This window comes from Cuculus canorus, chromosome 1 (assembly GCF_017976375.1).
Source record: "Cuculus canorus isolate bCucCan1 chromosome 1, bCucCan1.pri, whole genome shotgun sequence".
Taxonomy (NCBI): domain Eukaryota; kingdom Metazoa; phylum Chordata; class Aves; order Cuculiformes; family Cuculidae; genus Cuculus; species Cuculus canorus.
In genome coordinates this window covers 2,591,234-2,605,799 of record NC_071401.1, presented here as the reverse complement: position 1 = coordinate 2,605,799, position 14,566 = coordinate 2,591,234, and the positions used below count along the sequence as shown (strand labels likewise).

Genomic DNA, 14,566 nt, shown 5'->3' with positions numbered 1-14,566 from the left:
GAGCCCCTCACTACAAGAAGGACATTGAGGTCCTGGAGCATGTCCAGAGAAGGGCAACAAAGCTGCTGACGGGGCTGGAGAACAAGTCTTATGAGAGGCGACTGAGGGAACTGGGGTTATTTAGGCTGGAGAAGAAGAGGCTGAGGAACGACCTTATCACTGTCTACAACTGCCTGAAAGGAGGATGTAATGAGTGAGGTGTTGGTCTCTTCTGCCAAGTGACAGGTGAGATGGTTGAGAGGAAATGGTCTCAAGTTGCAGCTGGGTATGTTCACGTTGGAGAGTAGGAAATATTTCTTCACCAAAGGGCTTCTCAGGCACTGGCAGGCACTGCCCAGGGAGGTGGTTGAGTCACCATCCCTGGAGGACTTTAAGAGATGGGTAGACGAAGTGCTCAGGGATATGGTTTAGTTGTGGGCAGGTACAGTTGGACTTGATGATGTCAAAGGTCTTTTTCAACCTAGTGATACCATGATTCTATATCAGCGGCTGTCCTTTTCCCATTTTTTCATGAATAAGCCTTCAGTTTTCAAATGGCATTTTAGACCTTTTATCCTATTTCTTCTTCTGTGTTTATGACAGTTAAAAAAATAGGGCAAAGGAGTGTCCTGGAAGAGCCACTCTGTAGTCCTCCATAGAGGTTAGTTGTTAGCGTGCGTCTTGTCATGCTCACAGCCTGTATCAATAACCACTCTCCTAGGCAAGTTCTAGGCATGGTTTGAAAAACAGCATGGATCCAGAGCTGTTAGCACTCAGTGGTGGGAAAGAGACCACTGTGATGTGGGGCAGGAATTGGGTTAAGCTCTTGAGATATAAACCAGAACAATCTGTATGCCTCCTGGGCCAGAGAGGCTAAGGTAGAGACAATTTGGGTCCTACTGTCAGTCCTGAAGGATTTCTGTTCATACAGCTACCCTGAAGTTGATGTTGCGGGTGCGTTGTGCTGCTGTTAAGCAAGAGAACTCAGTGCCGCCTCTGGAACCCTTCAGCTCCATCTTCTTGCTCTTCTTTGAGCTGAGGGACAAAACAACAGATGGATACCGCAGAGGACGAGAAGAGGCACGTGAAAAAAAAACTTAGGCCAGAGAGTTTATAGGTGTTGTAGCAGAAAAGATAGAGAGTCCTTCTCTGACTGATGCTTTTGTATTTTTTCTAGCACACCAGCGCTGGTGCGGAGGGCTCTGGCCAGGCCCTGGCGTCTCCTGGTTCCTGCCTAGAAGAGTTTCGCAGCGCTCCCTTCATTGAATGCCATGGCCGGGGCACCTGCAATTATTATGCAAATGCTTACAGCTTCTGGCTTGCCACTATAGAGAGGAATGAGATGTTCAAGTAAGTTCATGATTTATTTATCAGTATTTGAGACTCAGTTGAGCCTTGTCTCTGAATAAGAGAAGTATTGTTTGGATATAATACATGGTTCAAGTATTGGCTGTGCCCCAGCCTGGCTACTATATGCAGTTAATGATTTTCATAACACAAAGAAAAACATTATAATAGCTTTTGGGGGAATTAATGAATGTATCTTCCATTAGTGTTTACAATGTGTCATTTGTACCTGGTATTTTCCTTCTCAGAATAAGCTAACAGTGTTTGCATTTCCTCTATGTTAGATTGTATTCACTGAGTCGTAACTGGGATAGGCTGCTCTACTGACTGAAATTAAGTTAGAATATAACATTCCCCCTAGAGGATGTTAACACATAATAGAAACACTTGAAATTAGTGCAGGTATTGAACTAAGTGAGCTGAACAATTATTTACCTTTCCCTAATGTTGGAGGAAGTATCTCTGAATAAAAAGCCGAAGGCAGGGGCCTTAAGCTTTTCTTTGGTCTCATTGAGGTTCTGATTTCAGGAATTAAGTGGTAGTACTGGCTTTGTTCTGGACTGTTGCACAGAATTATTTTTCAACACGATCTAATTTGTTCCATATGAATTTTAACAAAGCATTAGCGTATGGGCCAGTTCCCAGATCTGCGTAGCTTATCTGATTAGCAGACGTTCCTCTGGAGTGCAGGCAAGCATCCTCTTCCACCGCAATCCAGGTTGCTGCTCCTGGTTGCCTTCATCTTCTCACGTCTTCTAGATCAGTGAATGCTCCTTAGCCTGTCTCAGTCAATATGAAGCAGGTTGTTTAGCCAATTTTGACTGTTTGGCTATGAGGTAGTTATCAACTAAGGTATAAAAATTGAGCACTGGGACTGATTATCTCTGGGGCTGTGATAATTTCATCAGCCAGAAAAGCTACTAGTGAAAGAGTCCATATGCCAAGAATGGGGTAAACACTGGCTCCCTGGGAAGGAGGAGAGCTGATGAGTCAGCACTAGAGTTGTTAGTATTCATTGAGTCCTACCCAGAGTCTTGTCAACATCATACCGTTTTCTGGCTACAAACTGTATCTCAAATCAATAAGGCAACCCCATATCGGGAGATCTGCACTCCTATAATTCACAAATACTCCAGTTCCCTATTGACTCATAATCTTTTTAAGGAAAATAATGAAATCTAAGCACCCTTTTGTGTGAAAATGCTTTATTTTGTTAGGACTTGTTGTTAGGAGTAACTCCTATGATAGGTTAGAGACTAAATATTTTGGCTTGTCTTTCTGTATATCACATCATTTCCTTTGCTGGCCCTTTGTTTTTTTGTGAAGTCACAAGAGTTAGCAGAAACTCATGAAAAGTCGAATGTCTTTAGTTTCTTTGCCTGATTTTTCTTCACTACCTGAATTCCAGCATGTCTTCTAACTGCTGATTAAACAGGTAGTGTCTTGTGGTGTAGTGATAGGACAAGGGGCAATGGCTATATACTAGAGAGGGGCAGATTTAGACTAGACGTAAGGAGGAATTTCTTTACCATGAGAGTGGTGAGACACTGGCACAGGTTGCCCAGGGAAGTTGTGGCTGCCCCATCCCTGGAAGTGTTGAAGACCAGGCTGGATGGGGTCTTGGGCAGCCTGATCTAGTGGGACGTATCCCTGCCCATGGCAAGCGGGTTGGAACTGGATGATCTTTAAGGTCCCTTCCAACCCAAACTATTCTATGATTCTATGATTCTGTTAAAGAAAATGTTCAGTCTCATGGAAGAACTGAATTCTAAAGTAAATGGAGCTGGAGGATATTGAAAGTAAGGCAGATATTAAAACTGATCTTGTGATACTTCGTGACTAAACTTGAAAACGGATAAACATTGGAGAACTTAGTGCACCTTCTTGATTTAGCAAAACTTAAAGAGACACTTGGCTGCATGCAGAGTTTGTGTTGTCAATTGTAAACCTTAACGCTGACTGTTTGTATGAACAATTGTTAATGGCTCTTTTCATTTATTTGTTTTTAATAGGAAACCAACTCCCTCGACTTTGAAAGCAGGAGATCTGCGCTCAAATGTTAGCCGTTGTCAAGTCTGTATGAGAAAAACATAATGACTTTTGAATTTCAACTAATTTCACACAATATGGTGCTATTTGTTTAACAGCAATGAAGCCTAGACATATATCATATGTACCTCATTGTTGTCCAATATGAAAACAGTAAAGTGCCTTTTAGGAACTTGCATAACTAACACACACTGCTTTACTGGCCCTGTCCTTGCTGAAGAAGAAAAGAGACAACAAAGATAAGCTTCAAATGTTGACATGCCAAATGGCACTTTTGATCAAAATATATGTATTTTTTATATAAATGCAATGCACTGACAGAATAAAATCCAGCGTTTATCCAGAAAAAATGCAAAGGTGCTAGGAGGTATGCAGTTCTGCCTTATACTGTTTGACCCCCCTTTCTCATTCTTGTATTATATATTTAGATTCATTTTTTTTCCCCAGATAAGTTTGTTGTTACCGTTATCTAGGTGTCTCCAAATCCCATACTCTTGGGTATGTACTTATTGTTCTTGTACAAAGCAATACTTATGTAAAAAAAAAGAGTTTTGGGATTACAAACTGTGGTTAAGCAACATGTAACCATCTTTTCACACCATAGAGTGCCATCCTGCAAACCTTTGCTTCTGTTTGTAGTCTTTAGTGCTGTTGGTTTTCATGGGACTACATCTGGAAGAGATTGCCAAATTGGTTTCCCAGATAGGCGAGTAAGTGTTTCTGCTATGTTGGTACTATGCAGCTTCTTTATGCAGTAGAACAAACTTTCCTGTGGAATAAAGAATGATCCAGCAATGGTTAATAAAAAATATATATATAAATATTTTAGTAATTTATATAGATATCAACCATTAGGCAAATCAAGCTCTGAGTTTATAATTTCAAAAAGAAGCTTACAAAAGTTTTCTTCTTTTCAGTGTCATGAATTAGATGTTAAATGCCAAAATATGATGTGAAATGTTCATTTTACATAGGTCATTTCAATGCTGAAGTTGCAGAGACCGAACCCAGGTTAATAGCTATTTGTGTTTATTATAGTAAATCCTGCTTTGAGCTTATAGTCTTTATTCTGTATTTAATATTTTTCAGGGTTTTAAACACTACTCACACACTGAATGACTTGATTTTGAAAAGTAGAAGGCCTTAATTTTGTTAATATTTTGCCAAAAAAATGTCTTAAAAATGGCCTCGGAAATATTTCTAAGGAATTTCTATGCAATGATACCATTGTTTGAGCACATTTGTGTCCAAAAATGTTTTACAGACTATTACCATGCAAATACCAAAAGTTTTTGGCGAATGCCAAGGCCTTTGTGTAATTTCTTACATGTGTATTTCTTAAGAATTCAAGTTTGTAATAAAACTATTTGTGTAAAAAAAAAAAACCAAAAACAGAAGAAAAGGAGACGTTTTTACTAATTTGTTATTAGCATTCATTTACAGCAATGAATTCATTTTTAATAAGCCACCAATAAATGCACAAGCTTGATGCAACCCTAGATTATTTTTGGTTTGCACATCTTCCAGATGTACAAAGCATCTTCAAAAGGGGAAAACAAGACACTGATACCTCTATTGTTATCTTGTAAGAAGTGGTACTGATAGACATGGGTTATGCATCTGTTACTGAAATATGTTTGATGTGAACATGTTACAAAGTTTAATCTCATTTTAGCTCATGGGAAACAATCAAGTTATACACATTTTTCACTCTTCCTTTGAATTTTTCATGGACAACTCGGATCTGAATTATACAGGATAAAAATTGAAATATGTCATATAATATTGCTTGTAAGTGGGCAAGGTGAATCTTGGCTCTGGTTGTCCAAAGAGGAAATAGGATGTGATTTATTTTTCCTTGGTGAAAGCACGTGGCTTATTAATGTTTCATCTTGATATCCCAAATTTGTGAAGAGGCTGCTGCTGCTGTTCTGAACTCACTTGCACTTAAAATCCTTGAAGGCATTGACTGGTCAAATGACTGAGTGCCCTGGCCTGATCTAGTGGAGGTGTCCCTGCCCTTGGCAGGGGGGTTGGAACTGGATGATCTTTGAGGTGCCTTCCAACCCAAGTCATTCTATGATTCTATGCTATAGAAACTGGGCATTTCCTTTAGCGCTGATTCTTAACACTCATGGAAGTTTCGACAGATCATAATTTTCTTTATATATTCTCATTATCAGTCCTCACAAAAGTCCCTTACCAGCCTATAAAATATAATACAAGAGTCTGGTTACATCTAATCAGGCTGATGCAGGGTTTTCCAAAGTGCCACTTGTTATTCAGAAGAACAGGAGGAGACTATGGGGTGAGACCTTGTGGCATCTAGGAAGAATTTAGCAGACATTCAGCCTTCTCTAACTTCTTAATTGTACTCTACAACTTCTCTCCTGGTCAGCTAGGGATTTCATTTTCTTGGTTGGAATTGTCTCAAAACTGCCAGACAGCTGAATTTATGAAGTCCTACATGTGTGTTTAAATCAAATCTCTGCATGAGAAAGTGATTCCTTTTGCTGGTGATGGGACTGCTCATTGCAGCTGGGTATGTGCTAACCTGTGTTTTCTCAACTAAGAGCATTTTGGAAACAAGGTCCTTTGAAAAAAATCTCAAAAAGTGTATGAACTATGGTTTGATGTCTTATCTAGTAGCAATGATTTATTCCATAACCTCCAGCTCATAAAATGACCTAAAGTATCATCATGCTAAAGATACTATTTCTACTTAAGTCACTGAGTAAACTTTTTGGTGGTTATTAAATACCAATGAGATCTACTGAAAATGTGAGCACTACATTTTGATGCCCGGTGTGAGGAACAGCCCAAGTGCTGAAGCAGAAAAATGCAGAACACTTTCTTGCTTTCAAAAATCTGGAAGTACCCCAGATTCAATCATTTACGGCCACCATCATTGCTACGGTAGAGTTCATTGTGTGAACAGGCATCTGCAAACACATCATTTGTTAAAATTGTCTTGCGTAAGCTTAAATTTCAGGAGAAAGCTTTCCTAAAGAAGTACAGCTTATTTAGTAGGCCTGACTGTTTTTGAATGCAGTACTTGAAGAGTAACTTTCATGTCCCAAATAAATACATTTCTAAACCAGCAGGTGGTGCCCTTGCTCTCTTTATGGTAAGATGTGTGCTAATAATTACACTAACAAATGCCTTGTTCTCTAATCTAGTAAAATGTAAAGCAGACTGACAGTTCCCTGTTTTCCCAAGTCGCTGTCTCTGTTCTGACATGTTCTACTTACCAGCAATTTTCCTTCTGAATTAGGAGTGGAGCAGTCTTCAGTAATAAATAAATAAAAAAAAAATCTATGCAACAAAATAAAAATAGAATATAATGAAATAATCCAATATATATATTGAAGCAAATGATCTCTTAGCCTGTGTGTCTTTCCTGATAGATGTACATTCAGTTTAAAATTGTATCTTTCATCCTTTTCGTAGTGGTAACTTCCTTGATGAAATACACTTCTTTCTATGCAACAGGACTCCAGAGAACAATATCTCTATACTGAGCTCCCTGAGAAATGATTGCAATCAAGTCGTGCCTTTTTATGACTGAAATTGTAAAGCTTTATGACTTTTTGAGAAGTCTCTTCACACCTTCACGTTTTACAAATCTTGAGTAATTTGCACTAACTACACAAGGCAGAACATAGAAATGTAGAGCACAGGGCCAGCCAGAGTCTGGGTCCTGGACACATGGGTCCCAGAGCACCCACTAAACCCAGTAAACAGAAAATATGCCACCTTGAACAACGACAGACCCTTGACAACTCAAAATTGCAAGTGTTTTGGTGTCTGCTTGCATCTCTGTCCCTTGCCGTAATAACAGTGATTGGTGATACCTCCACTCAGACCTTCAGAAGGAGTTCAGCAGCGTTCTTCCTGAGGCAGTGGTGGAGCTTCCTCTCTTTGCCATTCACATAGTGGCAGCAATGGACTGTCCACTGTATTTCTGCCTCAATACAAGAAATAATCTTTCTTCTGATCTTCACATTCTGAATTAGGTAGAATCATAGAATAGTTTGGGTTGGAAGGGACCTTAAAGATCACCCAGTCCCAAGTACCCTGCCATGGGCAGAGATGTGTCCCACTAGATCAGGCTGCCCAAGGCCCCATCCAACCTGGCCTTGAACACCTCCAGGGATGGGGTATTCACAACTTCCCTGGGCAACCTGTACCAGTGCTTCATCACTCTCATAATGAAGAAATTCCTCCTTATGTCTAGTCTAAATCTCCCCCTCTCCAGTTTATACCCATTCCCCCTCATCCTATTACCAGAAGCCTTTATGAATAGTCCTTCCCCAGCTTTCCTCTAGGTTCCTTTCAGTTATTGGAAGGTCGCTGTAAGATCTTGTAGCCTTCTCTTCTCCAGTCTGAACAAGCCCAACTCTCTCAACCTATCCTCGCATGGAAGGTGCTCCAGTCCTCTGATCATCTTTGTAGCCCTCCTCTGGACCTCTTAGAACAGTTCCATATCCTTCTGACATCGAGGATTCCAGAACTGGACAGAGTACTCCAGGTGAGTTCTCACATGAGGTAGCACAGTGAGAACATGAGAGACCAGTGTCATTTTGATACTTGTGGAAGTGAGAAGTCAGTAGAACTGCCACCTTGAACTTCTGGAGGGTGGACTTTGGACTGTTTGGGAGCCTGATTGACAGAGTCCTCTGGAAGGCAGCCTTAAAGGCAAAGAAGTCCGGGAAGTCTGGACATTCTTCAAGGAGGAAGTCTTAAAGGCGCAAGAGTAGGCTGCCCCCATATACTGGAAGACAAGACATCAAGAAAGACGACAGGCCTGGCCAAACAGAGAACTCTGCTTGGAACTCAGGGAAAAAAAGAGAGTTTACGACCTTTGGAAGAAGGGGCAGGCAGCTCAGGAGGACTACAAGAATGTTGTGAGGTTATGCAGGGAGAAAATTAGAAGGGCTAAAGCACAACGAGGACTTAATCTGAGGTAAAGGAGAATAAAAAATGTGTCTACAAACATATTAGCAACAAAGGAAGGGCTAAGGAGAAGCTCCATCCTTTAGTGGATGCGGCAGAAAACATAGTGACAAAGGATGAGGAAAAGGCTAAGGTACTTAATGCATTCTTTGCCCCAGTCTTTAATGATAAGACCAGTTGTTTTCTGGGAATCCAGCCCCCTGAGCTGGGGGAATAAGGAACAGGGAGAAGAATGGAGCTACCATAATCCAAGAAGAAATGGTTATTGACCTGCTACTCCACCTAGACATTCACAAGTCTACGGGGCTGGATGAGATCCACCCAAGAGTACTGAAGGAACTGGCAAAAGTGCTCATTGATCCACTTTCCATCATTTATCAGCAGTCCTGGCAAACTGGGGAGGTCCCAGTTGACTGAAGGTAGACAAATGTGGTGCCTGTCTACAAGAAGGGCTGGAAGGAGGACTTGGAGAACTTCAGGTTGTCAGCGTCACCTCAGTGTTGGGGAAGGTTATGTAGCAGATCATCTTGAGTTCATCACACAGCACATACAGGACAACTAGGTGGTCAGGCCCAGTCAGCATGGGTTTTGGAAAGGCAGGTCCTGCCTGACTAACCTGATCTCCCTCTAAGATAAGGTGACCCACTTGGTAGATGAGGAAAAGCCTATGGATGTTGTCTACTTGGACTTCAAAAAAACCTTTGGACCTTTTCCACAGCATTCTTCTGGAGAAACTGGCTGCTTCTGGCTTGGACAGGCGTACTCTTTGATGCGTTAAAAACTGGCTGGGCAGCTGGGCCCAAGGAGTTGTGGTGAATGGAGTTAAATCTAGTTGATGGCCAGTCACAAGCAATGTTCTCCATGGCTCAGTGTTGGGGCCAGTTTAATATCTTTATCAATGATCTGGATGAGGGGATCAAGTGCACCCTCATTAGTTTACAGACGACACCAAGTCATGCAGAAATGTTGACCTGCTTGAGGGTGGGAAGGCTCTACAAAGGGTTCTAGACAGACTGGATTGATGGTCCTAGGACAATTGAATGGGGTTCTAGACAGACTGGATTGATGGTCCTAGGACAATTGAATGAAGTTCAACAAGGATAAGTGCTGCACCTGCACCTGGGCCACAACAACTCCATGCAACACTACAGACTTGTGGACAATTGGCTGCCAAGCTGTCTAGTGGAAGACAACCTGAGGGTGTTGGTCAATAACTGGCTGAATGTGAGCCAGTAGTGTGCCCAAGTGACCAAGAAAGTCAGAAATAGTGTGGCCAGCAGGAGTAGGAGAGTGATTGTGCCCCTGTACTCACTGCTGGTGAGGCTCCACCTTGAATCCTGTGTTCAGTTTTTGAGCCCCTCAGAATAAGAATGATATTGAGGTCCTGGAGGGGCAACAAAGTTTGTACAGAGGCTGGAGCGCTTGTTCTATGAGGAGCAGATGAGGGAACTAGAATTGTTTAGTCTGCAGAAAAGGAGTCTGAGGAGAGACCTTATCACTTTTTACAGCTACCTAAAAGGAGACTGTAATGAGGTGGGTGTTGGTCTCTCTTCCAAAGTGGCAACTGGTAGAACGAGGGGGAATGGTGTCAAGTTGCACCAGAGGAGGTTTAAACTAGATATTAGGAAATATTAATTCATGGAGAGTGCTTTCAAGCATTGAAAGAGCTGCCCAGGGAAGTGGTGGGGTCATCATCCCTGGAGATATTTAAAAGAGAGTGGTGAGGCACTGGCACAGGTTGCCCAGGGAAGCTGTGGATGCCCCATCCCTGGAGGTGTTCAAGGCCAGGTTGGATGGGGCCTTGGGCAGCCTGATCTAGTGAGGCGTGTCCCTGCCCATGACAGGGGGGGTGGGACTAAATGATCTTTAAGGTCCCTTCCAACCCAAACCATTCTGTGATTCTATAATTCTATGTGGCAATTAGGGACTTGGTTTAATGGTGGACTTGGAAGTGTTAGGTTTACAGTTTGACTCGATGATCTTAAATGTCTTTTCCAATCTAGATGATTCTCTGATTCTGTGATTCAGTGTGGATCCTTAAATGCACATGCTGGGACATGTGATGGTGTGGGATATAATGAGTCATTATTAAAGGAAGAAGTACCCAGAGGCCACATGGAAGCATTTGGCCTCTCCAATTTCAGACTGCAATAAAAGTGTAGTGAGAAGGAAATCATTTCGCCAATTCACTAGTTATGGTATAGAATCATAGAATAGTTTGGCTTGGAAGGGACCTTAAAGATCATCTACTTCCAACCACCCTGCCATGGGCAGGGACATCCCACTGAATCAGTTTAATTTACTTAGTATATTTTATTTAGTATGAATGTAGCATTAATTGTGAGCTTGCGATGGGGGGTGGAGGGGCTGTACAGCATAATTATAAATAAAAAAATAAAATGAAAACTTACTTTTATCAATAACAGCTGAGCAAGAAGCACCACCTGTTATTTGTGCAAGATGTGCTAACAGCCAGAACAACCTCAAAAAATAATTTCCTGAAAGTATATTTTTTTTAAACAATTATCTTCCTTCAGAAGGTGCTCCTTCTGAAAAAAATGCAAGGAGGGTGTGCGTGGGTTTGGTTATTTCTCTCTAGCAAACAATATGCTTGTTGTGTTGCTTGAAGTGTTAATACCTGTGGGAGGATAAATCACTATTTGTTCTCATGGACTCAGACATGCTTCCTATAGTAAAGATATTTCATCCAGCCAGGCTTACTGACTCTGACTTTAGCTCCCACTGTAAGAAAATGTTACTCAGAGCTGAATAACCTTATTTATATTTCAATGTTGATTTCTACAGATATATTCCTTTCCAACTTCTTATTGACTTCAAACCAAAGAGAACAGAATGCTGGTTTTATGTAAAGAATCGAAATATTTACAAATGTCTGAATCTTTTAGTTATACATATGTTAGAGAGCTGCTTTCATTTTCCTCTGGCTATGTGTAGTCAGCTATATTTATTCTAATTGGCGTGCAGAGGACAGAAGATTTGACAGAGTGAAAGTTATAGATGGAACATGATCATTTGATGCTCTGTCAACTCCTGTCTTGCCTAAGAAAACATGTTACATTTCATGCAGAATTGTGGCAGGCTTCATTTGTCATCTCAGCTCCATGAAGTATGACTTACAGTGTAGTAAATAAGCATGTAAATTGGCCTGGGCAGGAGAGAAAGTCCTTGTAAAATGGATTAAAGAGCATTGATCAAACCTTTTTATTATTCTCTAATGCACAGCTTTTAGACTGGTGTAACTCACTCTTTGCTTTCTCTAGAACATACCTGTCAGGCTCACACCAAAGTGCTTATTTCTCACCGTTGGCTCTTGGAAGAGGTTCAAAGTGGATGGAGAGTGCTAGCACATGCCCAGTGCTCTCTTCTGCCAAAGTTTTTATTATCTTTGTGGGCATAGTAGCTGGCAGAGGAAGATGTTCCCCTCTTCCCGTTTCCTCTAAATAATTATAGCCGCATTTTTTTTTTCCAGTCTATTTTGGGACATGAATCTGTTTGTGAGGTGTGATCAAAGTGGCAACCGAATCATAGGGACTTGAAATGCATTCACATGAATCACATGTCAAGAATTGTTCCTGTGTACCACTTTCAAAAATGTATCTGGGAATCCCCACACTATCTGTGATGCTCCGACACCGATTCCCAGAGGAGTCTCAGAAAGTACAGTTTTATAGTCATATTGAGATCGACCTCCTATTATCATAGCATGGAAGATGTGTTGCAGCATCTGCAGGAACTCTGACAGGTAAGAAAGCAAGTGCCAGACAGAAGTGAATCATAGAATCATAGCATAGTTTGGGTTGGAAAGGAATTTAAAGATCATCTAATTCTAACCCACCTGGGATGGGCAGGGACACATCCCACCAGATCAGGCTGCCCAAGGCCCCATCCAACCTTGCCTTCAACATCTCCAGGGATGGGGCAGCCACATCTTCCCTGGGCAACCTGTGCCAGTCCCTCACCACTCTCATTGTGAAGAAATTCTACCCTATGTCTACTCTAAATCTGCCCCTCTCCAGTTTATTCCCATTGCCCCTCGTCCTGTTACTACAAGCCTTTGTAAACAGTCCCTCCCCAGCTTTCTTGTAGGCCCTTCCTGGTACTGGAATGAAGACTCTTGGTAGCTCAGCAGGCACATCTACAAACAAAATGACTGATTGTTCTCATTTCCATCTAGACTGACTACAACTTTTGCATACGTTTTTTTGACCACCATAGATCAGCAATTGGGAACTGTCAGCCATCTCTGTCCGATGATAATACCATGTGGGCTTTTTAGCGTTATCCTCGAACTGAAGAAAATACCTGGCCCAGGGTAGTGAAAGATAACCCTGCCTTATTCTCAGTCCTCCTTTGGCCAGTAAAATACACATAGAAAAGAAACAAAGTGCTGATATTCCATTAAAAACACACCACAGCACCTCTTCTGTTGAAAGACAAATTTTACTTCAGGGAGAAATGGTGAAGTCTCTAAAATGGGAAGGAAAAATCCGAAGTGGAAATTTGAGAAATATTATATAGATAATCGATTCACATTATATGAACAGTTAAATACATACAGTATCTGAAATGCTATAATTACCTACAGTTATATGGGAAATTGAGGGATTCACTATAAGGATGGACGTTTCTTAACAGGAAAGGCCAAACTGAAAAAAAATAGAAATCACACTGACTGAGTGAAATGTCCTAAACGCAACCTTATACACCCGAAATAAAAATCATATTCAGATAGCAAGGATTACGGTGATTGTTAGTGGTGCAAGTGAGAAGCATAGCATTTCCTAGAGGAAGGGCACTCTGATCTAGGGATCACCGGAGAATAACTGGGATTCTGCTCGTATGAGGCACTTTGGAGCCCCTGCAAGGTTTCGCTTACAGGCACACAGAGAACTGACCTAAAAAATTGAGTAGGTCTTACCAGTCAAGGTCTCAGATTGGTAGTGAGGGCATTTGTGAAGAGGATCCGGAAGCTATTGGTTCACCACTATAAAAAACATGAACTCTTCTGCATAGCTTTAGCATCAACACCTTTTTTTGTATGTTTTCTCCTGATCTACTGTAGTCAGAGAAATTTAGCCAACGCATCCATATTAATAATTATTAGCAAGAGGTAGATTTCTTTCCAGAAACACACAGTACACTGGAAATTTTTAAACTTTTTCTTCTCTTTTTTTCTTTTTTTTTTAAAAAGGAAAATTGCAGAGAATGACAGAGAAAGAGAGAGAAATTTTGTAGTTGTTTGTTTGCTCTTGCGAAGCACTGAACATGACCCCTCAGGAATGTGTAGGAGAGGAAATGAAAAGCAGACGTGGGAAGCTGAAAAAGCAGCACTTCTCTTCTATCATTAAGTATATAATAAGGTAGATTACATCAGTTGTTGGCCTAGTCTCCCTGGTGAACAGGTGTCGTAGATACAGCACTGTCTAATCAAATATTAACTCATCATGTGGCAGCAAGTACTAAGAGAGGGAACGTGTAAGATCATCCACCTCCTTTCATATGCAGCCAGCTCTTCTGTGAGGCACCGGAGTTCAGTAAAGGACATTCTTGTCATTCTTACGGGGTGAATCTAATTTTGTAGAGTTGCCTAGACTTGCAACAACCAATTTGTTTCTGCTTCCTTTAACGCGGTATGTTGGCTACTAACATATGAACAGCCACAAACTCAGAAAAAGGGTTGTGTTTACGTACATAGAATCATAGAACAGTTCAAGTTGGAAGGGACCTTAAAGATCATCTAGTTCCAACCCCCCTGTGATGGGCAGGGAAGATACGTAGTAATAAAGTAAACCCATAGGACTTTAGCAGTCACTGTCTTCAACGTTACTTAGAATAAACTAATATACAAGATTTTTGCTTCATGTATCTCTACATTGTTCACAATTTCAAATAAATACCATTGCTCCCATTTTACAAAAAGGAAAAATGGATATGAAATCACATGCAGCTAGCTAGAAAAGAAGTCAGTTCTTAGCTCGTGGACTAGGTCTGTCCCTGCTGGATCATGGTTTGCCCTAAAATGTCTGGCAGTCCTGAACAGTGGTGAAAAAAAGAAATATCAGGTTTGGTTTTGAATGTCTCATTGCATTTGTTAGACTTCATACAGAATCCAAAGAGTTGCAGAAGTTTTTAAATGACAGCTGGATCAGATATGCAGGGATTGTACACAAGATATCAAATAATATGAGAGAAGGTGCCTGACAAGTCTTTTTCT

The 14,566-nt window shown here is 41.1% G+C and overlaps 1 protein-coding gene across 2 annotated transcripts in view; it reads left to right on the top strand.

The window, feature by feature from the left end:
• Nucleotides 1–4,767, top strand: part of COL4A1 (collagen type IV alpha 1 chain) — a 139,213-nt gene extending 134,446 nt beyond the window's left edge. For both annotated transcript variants that reach the window (XM_054076451.1, XM_054076448.1), the window contains exons 51-52: nucleotides 1,157–1,329; nucleotides 3,339–4,767. In XM_054076451.1, the coding sequence (XP_053932426.1) occupies nucleotides 1,157–1,329; nucleotides 3,339–3,420 (255 nt within the window). In that variant the 3' untranslated portion in view covers nucleotides 3,421–4,767. The remainder of the gene's footprint in view (nucleotides 1–1,156; nucleotides 1,330–3,338) is intronic.
• Nucleotides 4,768–14,566: the final 9,799 nt, after the last annotated feature.